The sequence below is a fragment of the Heliangelus exortis genome, chromosome 5 (assembly GCF_036169615.1).
Source record: "Heliangelus exortis chromosome 5, bHelExo1.hap1, whole genome shotgun sequence".
Taxonomy (NCBI): domain Eukaryota; kingdom Metazoa; phylum Chordata; class Aves; order Apodiformes; family Trochilidae; genus Heliangelus; species Heliangelus exortis.
In genome coordinates this window covers 30,043,043-30,056,355 of record NC_092426.1, presented here as the reverse complement: position 1 = coordinate 30,056,355, position 13,313 = coordinate 30,043,043, and the positions used below count along the sequence as shown (strand labels likewise).

The window sequence follows — 13,313 nt, the reverse complement described above, 5'->3', positions numbered from 1 at the left end:
TTCAATATTAATACAAAAATTTTATTTTGATTTAGTAACTAGACAAAAAAGATGGTTTCATTTGTGCATGCATTTTTCCAAATATGTATGTACTTGGATGCCCTCAAATTCCCCAAGTAGAGAGAAATGCTTTCCACAGAGCTGCTTATTTCCAGTAACCCACATCAGAGCTGACACATGAAAAATGGTGAAATTACTGAAGGTAGTCCAGCCTGAATAAGGACTACCTTATTAGTTCAGGTACTTGCATCTCCCTAATTTTCATATTAATCATGTGTCCATCTTTCTTTTGAAATAGGACCATCATGCTTCATGTCAGAATTTAGCATGTAAGTAAAATTCATAGTGCTTCAAGTCTCACTTGAAAATATTTGTATGAAGAGACCAGAGACTAATTTTACTATTGCTATCTAACACAAGTGAGATATACTTTAGTCCTTTTGCACTACATATACAATATGAAGAAGCTGGCAAATAAAATTACAAAAAAAAAAACCCAAACAAATTAAAAGTAGTTTCCCAAACCTCCAAAAAAATTCCAAACCCAAAAGATAATAATATGGAGCTTTTCCTATTTAAAAGAGCTGCTACACACTGTAATGCACCTATGTTATATATTTCTCATCAATTTTTACAGTTTCCACTGATTAAATATATATTGACTCATAAAGTATTACCATTGCATCAATTGTCAGCAGATGCAAGAGTATGTCATTTAAATATTAAGTACCATATAAAAATGGCAGCTTGATTGTTTGGAAGCAGTAATCTGGTGCTGGTTATTGCCACATTTCCCTAATGCATTAGGCAGCAGTCACAAAATGCATTGCCTTTCTTATATGCCTGCTACTACGAAATCAGAAGCAGACAAGTTCTTTGTATATCTTCCCTCTCCCATAGATTTAATTTTTATTTATTTCTGAACTGCAGATATCTTTGATCTGAATTGCAAAAATGCATTAGTATCATATAAACAAAGATATGCTCACTAGAGTCAGAAATTATATGCATCATCTCTAAATCAATGGAAAAAAATATACAAAGAACCAGTAACAGATATATTACTTTGTGCTTGAAATCTTTTTATGACAGTTCCTGTATAATATGGGTGCAATATATCATGAATCATGTTTTTTACCTAAATTCTTAATAAGACTGCACTTATTTATGTAAAGTACATTCCGGTGTCAGTACTTTAAGATTTGCGCTTTCCAGAAATTGTAAGAAGCTACACATTACCACTAATAAGAAATAAATCCTTTATTCTATGCTAACTGTATGATCAGGGTATGTAGACACTTCACAGATCATTAAAACCTTCCAGTAATTGATAGGTAATCGCTCATTTGGGGGATGCAGCAGTGTACATGAGAGAGAAACCATTCTTTCTTACTAAGGTAACGTAGAACTTCTGCTATTGCAACACTTAATGTTCAGAGTGCCGTATCATTTTTAATGCAAACACTCATCTTCTGCCTTCTTATCACATCTTCTATTAAAAAGCAAAACAAAACAGCACACATTTCATTCTAGCCCTTTGAGAGTTGCACAAACAGCTCCAAGGAGTATCAGCTATTGTATTCTTATTAGAGTTTAAAGGGTAGCTATTTCATAATTTTTTTCTAGGAGGCTCACTGCCACTCTTTCAAACTTTCTACATCTTCTTTAACTTAGTGCTTTAGATAACAGTTTTTAAAGAAAGTAACACCTTGCATCCCAAGGCAGATTACTATTCTAGTTAATAAACAGCACCAATAAATTTGTCAAGATTTTAATGGCAACCATACTGAACTTTTCATACACCAGATTTTCTAGGAAATGGCTACACTGAGAAATTTATTCTGCTTAATTGCTTTATATTAAGCGGTTTTCATTAGCCATCCTCTAATCTGTATGAGCAGAAATAAATGGAGTCAAGAAAATGAACTGGTTTAACTCTTCCTGCAATTAAAAAATATCTTAGATGGGGTTTGTTATTAAAAACAAGGAATCAAATACAAGTAAATCTGATTCAACTCCATTTAATCAGCGTGGGATTTTTTACTAAGTTTGTGCATCAAAGGTCTAAAGACCTAAAGGTCTGTCTAAAATTTCCAGCAGAATTGAAATTGAGAGTTTCATACACATTTGCCTTGAAGTTAAGAGACTAATTACATTAACTGATTTATTAATAAATGGGGCTTTTTGTCTAATTATTGTAAGTACTAACAGACTGGGGAACCATTTTAAATGTCTAATGTGCCTTGAAACCATTTTTTTAGGTTAATTACATTTCTCACTAAAGTCACTATAGATATGCCCCTTAGGTTTTACATTGGAAGATTAAAAGAAAAAAGTAAAGATTATTACCTCATTGGCCAGCTCCAGTAATACAGGGGCAGCTGCATTTTTCATCACCCCATTCAGGTACCTAGACAAGACAAAGACAGGTAATTCTGCAGTGGAAAGAAAAGGCCAGTTTATACATGTCAGTATCCCTTGTGAATCTCTCTTATTTGGGGAAAAGTACTGCGGAACGCAGTAGTTAATGGGGAATCTTTTAGGATGAAAGTATTTTAAACAATCACTAACTCTCTGAGGTTGTCTTCTATTCATCTGGTCAGTATGTTTATCTTAACCAAGTCACTGGCAAAAAAACCAACACAATAAATCATGAATTTTTTTTAAAAATTGCTTAATGACATGACAATAAATTATATATATATATTACTTAAAGATGCATCACAGACAAATAAACCTCTATTATTCACAGTAAAGATTTTGGGTTCCACATGACCTTCAACTACAAGGGCCCACTGTAAATCTTATTCAAATTATTACTACGCACAAAAAGATAAATTCTCAAATTTAATTCAGACTTTAACAATTGGGTGTTGTTTAAGGATTACTTAAGTGAAATCACAGTCTAACAATCAAATTAATATTCTATAGAGAAAACAAAAAAAGAGAAATCTTTAGGAGCCAATAAACGGTGACAGAATTTAACATTTCAGATTAAGGGCATTAGACCAACATGGATATACAATGACCTTTCTGACCACCCCATCATACAGTATGGCTATTCTCACCTCCATTTCTTTCACTGTTTGATGTTTACATTTCAACAATGCTTAAAACTTCTTCTGAGGAATTGATGAAAAGAAGATATACTATTGGAAGCCACTTTGTGCTTTGCAGCCATGTGGAAAAGAACAATAGTTACCAACATTTGAACCTGCTCATTTATCCTATCTGTATTCGTTTAGCACATCATTACTGACATCATTAGAAGGCCACAGCCTTTCCAGCTCTATCATTATCTATCCATCAGAAGCCACTCTTCTGCTCATTAGTTACAGACATTAAAATTCTTTATCATTTTACCTTTCTGTGGAACGGGTGTAACACCTTTACATAAACCTCTTCACAGAGGATTAGAGGGTTTTTCCTTTGCAAGTTATTCTGGGCCATAATGCATAAAAGAAATGGTGACAGCTTTCTGCTGTAACCTATTTCGATTCTACACACACAAAAAACAAACCACGTAACAAGATGCCTTGTGTGTAGTTAAACGCTGAAAATTTATAACAGAAGAAAAAAAAAGGAGAGATCATAAATAAAATACTTAATCAGGAAGATTTACTTGAGATTAATGTTCTAAAACATGCATCTGGTTGATCGAACAGAAAAGCTACAGCTATTTCTAATGCTACTGGCAATTCCATTATGGACTAAAAGATCTCACATGTTGATGGCAATACTGTTCTGAAAAGCTTGCTGCTGCATCTTGCAATTTGCCTTCATGTTTGCCTAAATTTAAGACTAGTAAGTCTCAATAGAGCTGCAGAAGCTACTCATGTCAACTGTACTTCTACTTGCTCCACACAGGGATGATCCGGAAATTACTGCCTTCAAAAATTGGTAGTTTCTGACCAATAGCAATAGCAGCACAATTATTTTCTTCTATGTGGGTGAGAACAGGAAGGACCATACCAAGGAGACTGGGGTTTCCAGTGGTAAGATGAATGCTACAAAAGACTAGAGGGTAAGACATGTTTGTCATGTTTATGCTTGAAGCATTTCAAGCTGGCTTTTGACTCAAGCAGTCTGCCCCTGTAGCTTACGACACATACTATACAGTAAATCTACTAAAACAGGATTGAGATTAGTTTTCTCACTATTAACCAGAACACCTCTGATTTTAAAACATGTGCATTTTATTCAGCCATGTTAATACATTTGCAATATGAAATACCCAGAAATAGCATAAAGAATGATTTTCCCTACCACTGCCATATAGCTTCATACATAATGCATTAGTTATGTACTGCTATCATACTTCAGACAGTACAGAAGGGGACAGGAGACCAAATCCTCCTACCTGATCTGAGCCAAACTTAATCATACCTATAACCTTACTGACACCAAGACGACTGCTGCTTTGCATAAAGCAAAATTTGCTCCCATGTTTCAAGTTTAAGTTGTTGGAACACAATCACCAAAGAAGTGATTTAAATTATTTACATGTCTTCTAAGAAAAGCGTTATTTACACAGCAGTTAAAATTAACTTCACTGAAACTATGATAATTAAAAAAGTAATTAAAAATAGTGTTGTATTAACACAGTTGTTAGTACAATAAAATCTTAAGCTGATATTCTTCCAAAACAAGAAAAAACACTAGGAAAATTCATGCAATGTGGTCCAGTACAAATTTTTAAAGAAAGATACAATTACTAAAAAAAGAAAGCCAAACCCTCAAAACAGAACAATTCACACTAGATATTCTAAACCAGTGTCTGATATAACCGGGCTGTGCTTAGGTTTTAAATATATGAGTCTGCAGTAGCACAGTTAATTGTTTACAAATTAAGGCTTTTTGTTTATTTTCCCGATTCATAAAGATTAACATTAAGCATAAACATCAGACATGTACAGTCACAAGTATGAACTCACTTGCCATGCTGGTTCCTCAGATATGTCAGTCTACAGAGTAACATTTTAATTGGGTATCTTTACCAGTTATCAGTATGCCCCAATTATGTCATTGCAATATTTTTAATAAAGGCTATAGTAGTAACAGACAAACTATAAGGTGTAGCAAACACAATTTATTAGCTTTAGACACAAACAATTGTAAAATACTGTAAAATGACATAGAGGTTTTCATCCTCCCTTAACAGCTATTTCTGACACTTCTGTTGATAAAAGGGAGTGATCTTAAAAATTAGTGCTTTAACTGGCAATACTTGAGTTTAATATGTAACTTTTTAATGCAATACAAATGTTTTAAAAGTAGAAGCAACTGTAGCAGAACAAGCTCCCTTGCTTTCAAGAAGTTATCATCAAGATTAGTCTTGACACAGAAAACCTGTAATTAGAAACAACAGGCAATATATAATAAATGCTATAACATGTACTGTAAAACATTTGCTTATTGTGACTTAGAGCCAAGGAAGTAAAGCCTTTCTTAACGAGACTGACCAAAAGCTGAACATTTTCTCCATTTTCATTAAATAACATTTTTAGGTGGACGGTTCTATATTCCTCATCCCAAATTGTGAATGCATATTTATAGAAAATTAGCTTTATAATTTACTCATTACTGCCACCACAATTAGTAGTTATGATGATACTCTTAACCAGGGTGGGGAGGTCATACCTTTGGTAGTAAGTTTCAATAGCTTCAGCAGTGTGATGCTTGGCATGCGTCCTTTTGATTTGTTTCTAGAAAAAAAAATGAAAAAAACAAACAGAGAGTCTTACAAATGTGTCATAGATCAAAACAGAAATCATGACTGCCCAAACACATGTTCCTTGGCTATACTTGATATATAAACTGAACTATGTTTTTAGATTCTGGACAGAAATGACATTCAATCTACCTATTGAACTGAACGTCTTCAGACGGTACTGCAGTGTACCATGTATGTAAAAGCCAATAAGGTCACAATAATTGAATCTAAATAAGTTTACTGAAGGCTGCAGAGGGCAAAGAAAAACTTGTTCTCTCCTTCAACCTTTGTATTAATTTTCCCTCAATTCAATTCCATCTAAGTCTGGTGCACTCTAGTTTTACAATTCAATTGGCAATTTTAACCAGGAAGAACATTGCTTAAAAACAACGTATTTGAAAAACTACAAAAAGTGATTCCATAGAGACTTGCCACTTGACTGACACCTGTCATCTCATGATAAATGACTCCATTTTCTGCCTCTCTTGCCTTCTGCCACTCCGGCAATGGTCATTTATCATCATCTCTGTCAGCAATGGAAAGCAGCACTGACAGTGCAAGTCAGCAAACATTTAGCACATGGAACCACGCAACACAGGGAAATTATTATTGTCAGAATAATAATGGTTTAGCATAATTTATTACAGGTCCACCAAATAAGCAAAGGCTAGATGTTATTAGACAGATGGATGGGTAGGCTTGGCAGCCATCCACTGAGACTCAGGCGGTGCTTGATGTGGAAAAGGAACATCCTCCAAACCAATCAGAAAGCTGGCAGTTCAATTACAAAGAAATAAAGGGACATTCATCATTCAATTAGGCACCTGTCAACCCTCACAAAGGAGAAAACTTCTAACCTGGTACTCCTGGGAGAAGATGCTCAGCAGAGTGGACTGCGATTGACTGGAACAAATAAAAGAAGGACAAAGTTAATTACTGGAGTGCACTGCAAAGAAACAAAAGAGAAGGGAGCTTCAAAGGTAGGCCTGCTGCCCTGTAATCTAACAGAACATGAAAACAAGTGTGGAAAAGTTGTTCCAGATGAACACCTCAGACAAAGGCATCCTGCTGCTAGGTCAAGGAGAGAGTGTATGAGGGAGGGGAGCAAAATATAGCAAGAGTTTCAAAGCAAAAGAACATATTGTTTGGGAGATTCCTTTTTTGGCTTCAGAACCACTATGTCCTATCAGGAGCAGGTAGCTGAGTTAAAAGGGAACAGGCAAAGAGGAAAACAAAGCAAAATTTCCATTAATAATTGATGCGAGTTAAATTCCATCAGCAGTTGGGAACATGCCGCTTGTTCATTGGCAACATATTGAAATTAATTTTGTTAGCAGCAAGGGAACCTCTTCAGTAGCTGTCTCATATTCAGGTTAAAAACTTCCCTCTCTGTCAGAAGTAGCATATGGGACCACTGGAACATTCCCACTGAAACTGATGTGCTTTGAAAATAGAAACTTTCACAGCAGGAAGCCAAGATTCCCTGGAGTCAGTCATTTCCAAAAGCTGCCATAAGCTTCATTCATCTAAAGCTCCAGTCAATGTCAAACACCTGGCAATGAAGCAACCTGGAAAGCATTCTTCCCATGTGGGAATTTTTCTCTCTGAATTGTTAACATTTAGAAATGGGACAAGATTTTTTTTTTCCCTCTGAAAGGCAATCAATACCACACTGCTACTGTTTTCAATTGTCCTCAGTGGATATATCTACCTCATCACACCCTGAATACAATTAATTACTCCTGATATATTTTCCTACTACATGCAACTTGAACAAATTATAGTCTCAATAAATTGAGTTTTATGGTACGGCAAAGCATTATGAATAATTAACATTTTTCCTTCCATGAACTTACCTACCAAGGCATAGCATAGGCAGTTCAAAGATTCAACTATGTCTAAAGTCTTGCTCTTCTGCCAGATTTCCTGTGTGTGAACTTAGCAGCTGTATCACATCATACGTACATTAAATGTAAACGTTCTCTCTATACTTAAATGGCCCCTCTCCTTGCAATTTGCACACCTCAGCAATACTAATTTAATTTAAGATAAGGAGGTTTTACTCCCAGTTTCTAAAGGAACAAAATAACCAAATACTTTATTTGGAACTAAATACTTTATTTGGATTTAAACAGCACCCTAATATAAAATGTTACCTCTAAACCAACCCGTTGAAGCATCAGAAACAAAGCAGATAGATCAATGCAGTGCTGTGTAAAGAGCTTACTAGTTTGTCTTATCCAAAACTGTGCTTCCAGCATCTTTGCCATAATGCTGTTTTCTGGACTTGTCTGCCCAGCACATCTGCGTGACACCAGTAAACTGAGCCTTGAACTCCAGCGATTTACATGAGAATGTTCACCCTGAGTACTGACTGACTAAATGTTAAGACTCTAGAAAAAATTATAGAAAGATAAATAGTAATATATCTAAATATAAATATTTAGATTTACTAAACTAATGGTTACAGAAACATTAATTTCAATATAGTCCAGAATTTAAATATTGCTAAATATGCATCAGTTGACACAGAGGCCAGGAGAGATGTACCACAATGCTCCCCCAAAAGGTGCATCATCCACTTATGGCAACTTCCAACATGCACATGAAATCAGTAGAATGTGAACAAAGGAATAAAATTAAGATCATATACTTATACCGGCTATATGCATATGCAAAGCTGAGGTATTTCAAGTTGATTTATTAAAAAAAAAACCCTGCAGGCTATAAATAAGCTGGATACATATGGGCCCCTAATGGCTGTCCATGTAACTATTATTATCTGGCAGATTTACATGGTTGTAAAGGTAGAAGTGAATTTAGAGAAAAGATGTGTGAAAAACTAAAACAAAACAGGACAGCTTTTAACTGGATTTCTAGTTTGAGTTCTCTCCCACTGACATACTAATTTTTGTATTTTCAGGCTACTCCCAGCATAATTAGTCTACTTATTGTACATTATCCTGTTACACATACTGACATACCAAAAATAATTAAGATCATTATCCCTCTTTTCACACTTCTGACCCTTGTCTGTTTGTGTTCCTTTAGTGCCTTTGGATTTTGCTCCTCTACTTTAGTCAAACACTCCTAAGCTTATAACTGATCAGATCATTTAGGGCTTACCATGAACACTAAGAAATTAAGTCCAGTAACAGAACAAGTTGGATAGACACTGAATTGCAATTAAAACATTATGACTGTGATGAAGAGAAATATTTCAATAGTATCATTCAAAGAATTTTAAGCCTTACTACCAGAAGATCTTTCTCTTTCCCCAGGAAAAGTGGATTTATATCTTCACATGGCTGACTCCAGGTTTCTTTTGGTTAACCTAGTTCCCTCCTCTTAAACACTATGACCACTTATCTGCCACTCAGCATTTCCTTGCAACAATTTCATGGTGAAATGAAATAGCTCCTCAAAGCATGGCTGGACCACATCTACTGCAAGATGCCACTGACAGAAAACTGAAACATCATGGTTTCAGAAAATGCTGAAAAAGACAGCACTGTGTACTTGGAGAGGGGACAGAAGTCATGAACACGTATTTGCATTGCAAGAGAGCACAATCACATCTGCTGTTACTTACAGCAGGGATACTGTCTTGTAAGTTATCATAACTTCTAAAGAGCAGCCAAATTCCTAGGGTTCCATCCATCTACACAGAATTTCAAAGCAACACATGAGCAGACAATTATGGCTGAGATTCCCAGGAAAACAAACATAGCACTGAAAATATCTTCTTTGAAAATAACATTTCACTGCTGCATTATTGCCTCCTACAGAACAAATTTATAGTAAGCCTCACGGCTTACTGGATGGCCAGTGATACACACACTAGCACTTAGCAAGCTCTTCCGTTGAGAATCAACTGTAGAGCCAAGGAACAGATTTCCCAATTTCCTAAAACATACAAACAAAAACCTCCAAACTCCTAATTCTGAGTACTACCTAGTTTAAATAATTACAAAATTAACTTGTTATCCATGTTGTAGAATTAAATCTATTTTCCAGGAAAACAAGCAAACTTTACAAACTTTACAAAGTGTCGTAGTAGCCACTTTCATGGAAACATTTTCTTCTGCAATTCCAGATGGTAATGCACCTAAACTCTCAGAGCTCTGCTCGAAGAAACCAGCTTCACTTTACATACACCCTCTTTTTCTTGTACATCAGCATTCACAGTGAACCAATTTACCTTGTGTTACTCTGTGTTGATGCTGGTGGTATATTTCCATCAGAATGCCCAATGAGCTCTGTGCTCTTGTCAATACATTAACTGGATTTAGGCAGAAAAACGTGAAATCTAAGTTCTGCTACAAAATGCCAGTTTTTTAAAAAGAAAATAACTCTTATATTTAAAAATAAAATATAATTTCTTGGTTCTAAATGATATGTTAAAAATTTTCCATTAAAAAGTACAACAGATATCAAAGTCCATTCACATTTATAAAGGGATGCCCAGGATGAATATATACATATATTTGTATAAATACAATATGTACATATACAGTAGCCTTAAAAAAAAGCAAAACCAAAACCAAACAAAATCCAAATTCAATATGTAAAGAACATTTTTTTCCTTTCACAAAATGGAACATTTCCTTTGTTAAGATGACAAATATATTGGTTAAAAAACTGAGTGTGGGGATAGGGGTTGAGTTTCCCCCAAAGAACAGTGTCAAGCCTCCTCTTGGAAATGCATAAAACACTGCACTTAGCTATGGTAGGAATTCAGGTAATAGAAAAAGAACTTTCTTTCCTTCCACAGTTTCCAGCATCAGTATGTAGTGCTAGTCATATCCCTTCTGAAGCAGACAGCAAGTGTCTCTAAATTATATCTGGAAAAGAACTTCTCCTTTCCATGTATATAATGTTTTATTTAAATATTTTTAACTAATGCAGTATAGAGCTTTAAAATAAAAGTTATACATACAACATAGGGCTGCAATTACATGGTGCTGCCATGCTGCATTAGAATCTATGAGAGAAAAGATATATAGATATAGATATGTATATATATATACACACATATACATACACACATCTTTGACTAGTTTAAATCACTGTGGGTGGACGGCGAATCCTCCTTACAGCTATCCTGAAATTCCATAACATGTGCCTAAAATACATTTTTCCTGTTACTTTACCAACGACATGAGAGAAATTCAAACAGGCTTTTAATTCTCATCTTCTGTACTGCAAATGCTTTGGAACTGGGACTCCTAAAGAAAGCAGTGTTTCCACACTGCTTATCACATACTAACCAGTCAGCTCTTATTTCTACAAATTTTGTCAATAATGGATTTCAAATAGACCTAGAAGCATCAGTTCAAATGTGTAACGCATCCTTGGATGCAAAAAGCCTCTGTGGCTTCTTACCTGTGAGGGATGTAGGTCAAAAAGCACCACAGTTATACCTGTAAATCAATTAAAGGCAGTCAGATGATGATCTTCCCACCTAAGATGAGGTGATAACTACTGGATTCTCAGAACTTCTTTGATGCATTAGGATTGTCCCAACAGGAAAAAAGGCATTTTAGCAGTCTAAAGGGCTGAAGATCTGAAGGGCTGAGGAGTCTGAAGTCTGAGGATCCAGGAAGGCTCAGCAATACCTAAGTCCTACCAAAGCTTGAGACCCACTAGGCTTATATGCATTCAAACACTGAAGAATATGGAACAAGGGAGGAAGACTCACTGACCTCTGGAATATTTACAGCTTTAACCTGTCTTCACTGCAGCTTTTATTATTAAAATTTTTCCTAAAGTTTTAATATGCTTGTGGTCACTTCTCTGAAGGGAAATTGTCAAAGAACAGATTATTGTTTCTGTATACTTTTCTACTTCATCATTCACAAATCTAACACCGATTTATCGTACGTCAGTGAATTACCAATGTAAGCTAAATCAATACATGGGTCTCTCTCTATATATATGTACATATGTGTTTTGTCAACATGTTTAAATGAATTTACAGATTTGAACTGGAGTAACTAACTATGGAGACATAAAAGCAGCTAAGTTTCTAGTGTAAAACACAGTAACTTCTGTAAAAGTGGTCATCTTCCAATGTTACAGATTTCCAGCTACACCAGTTCAAGTCTGAAATATAGCACCAGTTTTATTATCTCTGGTTAAGGAGCCTTCCATACAAGGAAGCAATATCAGCAGCAAGTACTTTGGGAAATACAAAGCTAATACAGTGCTGCTGGAGAAACAGTCCCATTACAATAACAGAAATACTATTAAAAAAATTAATTGATATATATCTATGACAAGAAGTACCTGCTGATATGCTTCTTTCAGACTTAGTAGCAAGACAAAATCAAGACAGAATTCAAACTAATCTGGAGAACTATAGAATTAACCAATTTTGAAATTCTTCAATATCCATATCAATAAGCTGTACAACAGTTCAACTCAAAAAGTTGCAATACAAATCACTTACTAAAAATTCTCTTTGCATCAAAGAGAATCTCATACCTCTGGTAGGATTAAAAATAAAAGCCAAAAAAAAGATTCCAAGGAAAAAGACATCCTGCATTGCAGGCTTACAGCATCTGATGATAATAGAAAGGTTAAATGCAGGCATGTGCATACAACTTTGCTGCCTGGTGCCAGGGTTATGAGAATATCTGTATGACAAAGCTTCAAGAAGGCTACTTGAGAAGAGTCATCACTTCTATGACCTTGACACTGGTTGGTCCCACAACTTCTATACAATTTAGTGATGTGCAAGAACAGATGATGGTGCAATACATAGAAATGGCAGCATTTAAAATTCATAGTAGCATAAGGCCATTACTTTTCCCACTGGGCCACTTGAACTTTAATAATGTCTGACCTAGTTGGCCAATAAGTTCTAGCAGCAGACAGAGGAAAATTGCCAGTATTAGATACTGTTTGAATGATTTTTCATTTAGAAAGACTTAGAAGTTCCTTTAAGAACAGGGCACCAATTCTGCCTGTAGATACCTCATTTTTGGTGTCTATTGTAATGGCTTGTGTATTTTAAAACAACTGCAGACTATGAACAATATGTATCAGACAAGAAAAAATAAAATGCAGAGGGAAATATAAATTATCAATGCAGACAATGATCACAAAATAATGCTAGCTCTTCGCACAGATAAATTCCAGCTTCTTTCACCAACAGCACAAAAATCTAACTTTCAACAACAGTAATACAAGTGCAACTCAACAGATACCATATTTAAATGATTACAAAGTATTTCTGATCAAGACCCCAAAATTAGAAAAGAAATCAGAAAAAGATGCAATTTTCATTCACATATATATCTCTGTGATGCCAAGAACAACATTAGGCTTTAACAGTGGATAAGCTTTGGAAGATACTATGGTTAAAAACGGAACTCTGAAAATACAGGAGCATAGGAGTGGCATTTCCAAACAAAAAGAAAATACTTTTTTTGTCTTATTATCTTCGTAAGCAAGCACAGAAAATAGGTAATAATGATGAGACAGGTTTTAGAAATGTTTTCTTTCTTTTTTTAAACAGCACATACTTCATGGCATGAATATTTGAAATCCACTGAAATGCCAAACCCACATGGAGACCTTTGTAGTAAATATACTT

General features: G+C 35.1%; 1 protein-coding gene across 4 annotated transcripts in view; it reads right to left on the bottom strand.

The window, feature by feature from the left end:
* Positions 1-13,313, bottom strand: part of CDIN1 (CDAN1 interacting nuclease 1) — a 120,073-nt gene that overhangs the window by 88,652 nt on the left and 18,108 nt on the right. For all 4 annotated transcript variants that reach the window (XM_071744312.1, XM_071744310.1, XM_071744308.1 and 1 more), the window contains exons 2-4: positions 6,571-6,616; positions 5,641-5,705; positions 2,350-2,410 (exon numbers count right to left, since the gene is read on the bottom strand). In XM_071744312.1, coding sequence (XP_071600413.1) covers positions 2,350-2,410; positions 5,641-5,705; positions 6,571-6,616 — 172 coding nt within the window. The remainder of the gene's footprint in view (positions 1-2,349; positions 2,411-5,640; positions 5,706-6,570; positions 6,617-13,313) is intronic.